We start from the raw sequence: 5,239 nt of genomic DNA, 5'->3' as shown, positions 1-5,239 counted from the left end.
CATTGCTCTAATAAGTAAACAGCCAAGTCATGGTATTGGGATTTTTTACATAAATACTGCTTGCAGGCCAGATCATGAGTTAAACAGGACTACTTGTGTGTGCAGGAGTTGCTCATATATAAATGTTTGCAAAACATTAAACTTCCTTTCGGATCATTCAGATGGCATAGCTTACTAGTATTGGCAAATTTAGTGCACTAAGAATATAGTCTTCTCCTAATGCTGTAAAAAAGGATGTGTCCCTTCAGATTATCACCTGGGGCTACCTCCATGAATAGCTTATATTAAAGGGACCCTAGGAGAAAAAAATTCAAATGCATCACTCATGCTGGATTACTGCCATAGAAGAAAAATCATCTTGCCTCATGGTGAAATAAAGGATTTTTCCAAAGGGTAATAGCACAAAACTGCTATCTGGAAAGCTTTTCAAAGGAAAGTTGCGTGTTCAGTGTTAAGCGTAAATTCATAGACAATTCTGGATTTAGGGTATTATCAAATATTTTGTAAACGACTTGATGGCAAGATAATAAAATGGTCTTTGCAAATGTTTTCTGTCCCCAATCACTTTGAAACTTTTTGATTTTGTTGCTTTTATGATGCCCCTGATATATGGTGATATATTTCAAACCATTAAAGCACAAAATAATTTAAATAAAAAAGAAACAAAAAAGAATTCCCAATAATAGACTTGCAAAGGTTTTGATTAAATGCATTGCCCACAGAAACCTTTATTGTGAGATTCTTCTCTTTTTATATTCCTTTTCTTTGCTGTCTCTTACCCTCACATTGCTGGTTATTTAGGTGGTTTCTGCAATGATGACATAAAAGAAATCTTTAAGGCATTTCAGCTCCCCACCTTCCTGTCTTTCAGAGTACAAAGAAAATGCAGGTTATTTCTGTGGTACCAACTTCCTTGAGGAAACAAGAAGTTTGAATCTGTTTCTGAACAGAAGGTTTATTTGTCTAGTAGTCTTCCTGAAACTGCTTCTCATATAGGTCAAAACTTAAAAAAAAAGTTAGAAGAACAACAGTCTCCAAGCATTTTCTGTCAATAAACATTTGTAAGTATTTACGTACCGAAATAAGGCACTATAGAGACAGAAGATAATACAGGGACTCTTCAGGTCATTTGATACTTCCCTGTGTGATATTTCATCTATGCATCTTTTAGTGATACGACAGCAGAATAGTGACAGTTGGTAAAGCAGATGTAGAAACTTCAAAGGGTTATATACATATGCTTTTCACTCATACCCATGAGAAACAGATCTACCATAAATACTCTCCAAGTGAAGACTGACAGAGATGCAGTAATAGAGAGGGTGGGAAAATGATGGTGCAGTTAAACTGAATTTCACAAAAAGACGCTACTCATTAGAACAAATTTTTAGCATTTCCTAATAGAGCTTTTTTTCCCCTTTTACCAAGCTTTACGTTTTAATTTTCAATTTTCCCTTGCAAATTACATATTAATTCTGTTTAACTCCAACTTTTCAAGTCTGTCCTGTCTTCTCACTGTGAAACGCCTACCACACTTTAAGCTCACTTCAAAATAATATTAACAGTGGACATATCTACACATGCTTTAATGCGCCTTTTCTAATGCACATTTTGTTTTGTACCTCCAATGTAAGCTACTAAATTAATGAGCATTAGGCTGCGCTAATGTGCAGTAGTAGTGCATTTGCATGCTTTTTTAGTGATGCTTAATGCACAGTAGGCTATTTTACTGCACATTAACAAAATGTCATGGTTTTTTATACGACGCTTTAATCTGTACTATGCAGTAAAATAGTCTACCGTTCATTAAAGCGCATGTGTAGATGCGCCCACTAGGTTAAGACTTTGGAAACTTGGGCACATATTAACATGTTTCTAAGTATTCATTTACCTGGTTGTCTGAATAGCATAAGTGCAAGTCTTACTTACCTGTGAGATTTATAGCTTTTAATGATAAAAATAATGCTTCTAATGTACTGAGATTTTTATTATTGGAATGATTTCATTTTATCACAAATTCTTATTTAGTCAGTATGCAACTCTTTCCCTTTTTTTCCCCTTTACGATTGCATGCATTTGCGCTTTGTTATACTGAAAAGCGGTGTAAGATCTGGCCACAAGACAAACTGTTTTTAAAATAATATTGCAATAATTTTGTAAGATGCAAAGAATTCCCATATAGAGATTTGTTAAAGAGAACAATGCAACCTCACACGGAGGCCTGTGATACAGTACCACCTCATCTTTTGTGTCACCAGGACCAGTCTGCCATCTCTATCGACGCCTTATTCAGACAAAATCTTCTTTGATTTCAATGGCAGTCTGCAGTGCTTATCAAGAATATATTGTAAGGATGTTATCAGGCCCCCATCGTACAAGCCCTCCACACAAAAAACTGCCTTTGTTCTTAATGGGAATTCTCCAGGTGGAAGATTTGCTGGGTCAGGTTAACTGTCTAGTCAGTCTGCTGCTAAAAAAGAAAACTTAGTGAATTAATGGTGTGTATTTTCCCATTGTGTGCCTGATCTTGCATTCCAAGCACAATCAAAATCAAAGGGAGCAGGTGGAATTCGAGGTTGCGCAGATAATTAATTCATGATCAGACCCTAAATGAAAAGGGTGCAGTCTTCACAACAATGGTACGTGGTGTGATCTGACATCCCGGAAGTAGACTGCGTTATCCTATACATCTCGGCCTTTACTCAGAACAAAATGCTCTTGAATCATTCTTAAAACTAAAACTAAACTAAACTAAAATTAAGAGGTCTTGCTGATTGCAGGCAAATACCATTTGATATAATTTGTATCTGCTCTTTCACTGCAAAAAGTATCCAGGTTGTAGCCATATTGGTCTAGAGAGAAAAGCAATCGGTACTCGTGGTAGAGATGATATATTTTATTAGACCAACAAGCTGTTTGCGAAAAAAAAAATTTTAATTGCAAGCTGCCTGATGAAAGGTGTTTGTGCCCATAAGCCTGCAAGTAAAGACATTTTTCTGCAAGCATCTTGTTGGTCGAATAAAAGATATCATCTCTACCATGAGTCCTGATTGCTTTTTTCATTGCAAAACACTTTCTAGGTAAGGTCTCTCTGATAACATTTGTACTCCCTTATTATCTGATTGAAATCAATGGGGGATGAATCCTCACAGGTGCCCTAGTATGTTGTGGCAGGGATTTTTGTTTGCAATCGATGAAGGTATTTTTCTTTTCCATAATTAATTTCAGTTACATAACATCAATTAATATCTGTTCTGCTTTGTAAAGACAAACCCTTTTAGAAACCATAGCTGCATTACTCACTAGCAAAAGCAGATATAACATATCCTCTTTTGAGGCACTGTAGAAGGGTTTGAAAAGATACAAAAATACATATACAAATGACTCCCCTACTGCACTTGCAGTCAATGGATCCAGACAGTACAATATGGTCTAAATTAAATCTGTAAGTTTATTTCTGCAAGACAAAGTACCATGACTTAAACAGGCACCTTCATATCCAGACTTATCTTTCTCATAAAAATTACTCCCTGACCTTTTTTATTATTATTATTTAAGTTCCAGCTCGAGGTTAATAATAATAACTGTTAAAGGCTTTTTCTGTATCATGATAATGTTTCTATTCAGAAAAGCAGTTAAAAACTACTGACTGGATGACAGACATTGCAAAGCCCTAAATACTGCAACCTCCCAGGGCAGATATGAAGTTACTTTTCAAGGGAAGATCCGATTCCCATGTGGTTGACTCAGTCCAAAAACAATCACGCAAATAAATGCAAGAGTCAGGATTTTTCGATGAAAGCAGCAGATGAACATTTTCACCCCTCCAAGGCTGCTTAAAATCTCTCACACCTTTATCAATAATAACAGAATACAACTGTCCTGCAATAAATAACACAACACATACCTTGTGCTACCAACCGGAATAAGAAAAAATAGAGGCAGGCTCAAGAGTTTGTGTTATTGCATGTTTCAGACACAGCCCCACCAGAGTTTCCTCTACCACGTGTGTCAAGAAGGCTCATCAGAGATGGTAAATTTGGGCTTTAACCTGACAGTCCGCTTCCTAATGGTGCCTTTAGGCGACTGTAACATGGTGTCTATGATGCTTCTGTTTTCCTCCAGCTCCCGGGCAGTGCAAGAAGGGGTGGGCACTTTCACCGTGTTGCCAAACTTGGAGTAGTCCACAGAGTATCGCCCATCTTCCTCGGCCACAACGGGCACAAACCTCTGGCCCCAGAGGATCTCGTCAGCCAGGTAAGAGGTGCGAGCTTGGGTGGTGATGCCCGTGGTCTCCACCACACCTTCCAAGATGACGATGACTTCCAGGTCCTCCTGGTGGTTGAGGTGGAGAGGAGAGATGTCATAGAGGGGGCTGTTCTGGTCAATGACATGGCAGACGATGAGCGGCGCCACCAGGAAGATGCTGTTGCCCCCCACCGGGTTCTCCATCTGGATGTCGATCTGGTGGAGGGGCACCACCTCACCCTCCAAGCTGGTGGTCTTCTTCACCACCTGCATGCGGATGGTGGCACTGATGATCATGCTCTTGCGCAGGTCGCCCACCCGCAGCATGAAGCAGAGCTTGCCCTCCCGCAGGGCGATCACGGCGTGCTTGCTGAAGATGAGGGTCTCGGCCCGGCGGTGGGCCTGCGCCGTCTTCATGAAGATGCAGCCCAGCATGATGGCGTTGATGACCAGGCCCACGATGTTCTGCACGATCAGCACCAGGATAGCAGCCGGGCACTCCTCGGTCACCATGCGCCCACCAAACCCGATGGTCACCTGCACCTCGATGGAGAAGAGGAAGGCGGAGGTGAAGGACTGGATGCTGGTCACGCAGGGCACGAAGCCCCCCGGGTCCCCGCCCTGCTCCACCTGGGTGCTGTGGTCCAGGTCGCCGTGGGCGAAGGCGATGAGCCACCAGCCCATGCCGAAGAGCAGCCAGGTGCACAGGAAGGACATGGTGAAGATGAGCAGCGTGTGCGGCCACTTGAGGTCCACCAGCGTGGTGAAGACGTCCTGCAGGAAGCGGCCCTGCTCGCGGATGTTCTTGTGGGCCACGTTGCAGGCGCCGTTCTTGCCCACGAAGCGGGCCCGCCGCTCCCGGGCGCGGTAGCGGGCGTGATCCGGCACATCCTCGGCCAGGCGGGTCAGCACGTACTCCTCGGGGATGATCCCCTTCCTGGACAGCATGGCTCCGCCGCGCCCCGCCGGCGCCCGTCACCGGGCTGCGGGC

The 5,239-nt window shown here is 42.3% G+C and overlaps 1 protein-coding gene across 1 annotated transcript; it reads right to left on the bottom strand.

The window, feature by feature from the left end:
• Positions 1-369: 369 nt before the first annotated feature.
• On the bottom strand, positions 370-5,224 carry KCNJ11 (potassium voltage-gated channel subfamily J member 11). Its single transcript, XM_019552351.1, has 2 exons — positions 3,908-5,224; positions 370-808 (listed from the first exon to the last, which is right to left on the bottom strand). The coding sequence occupies exon 1, from the start codon at positions 5,194-5,196 to the stop codon at positions 4,012-4,014; it is 1,185 nt and encodes a 394-aa protein (XP_019407896.1). The 5' UTR covers positions 5,197-5,224; the 3' UTR covers positions 370-808; positions 3,908-4,011.
• Between the last annotated feature and the right edge of the window lie 15 nt (positions 5,225-5,239).

This window comes from Crocodylus porosus, unplaced genomic scaffold (assembly GCF_001723895.1).
Source record: "Crocodylus porosus isolate Cpor-Errol unplaced genomic scaffold, CroPor_comp1, whole genome shotgun sequence".
In the NCBI taxonomy this organism is placed as follows: domain Eukaryota; kingdom Metazoa; phylum Chordata; order Crocodylia; family Crocodylidae; genus Crocodylus; species Crocodylus porosus.
This window is presented reverse-complemented; position numbering and strand designations above follow the sequence as displayed.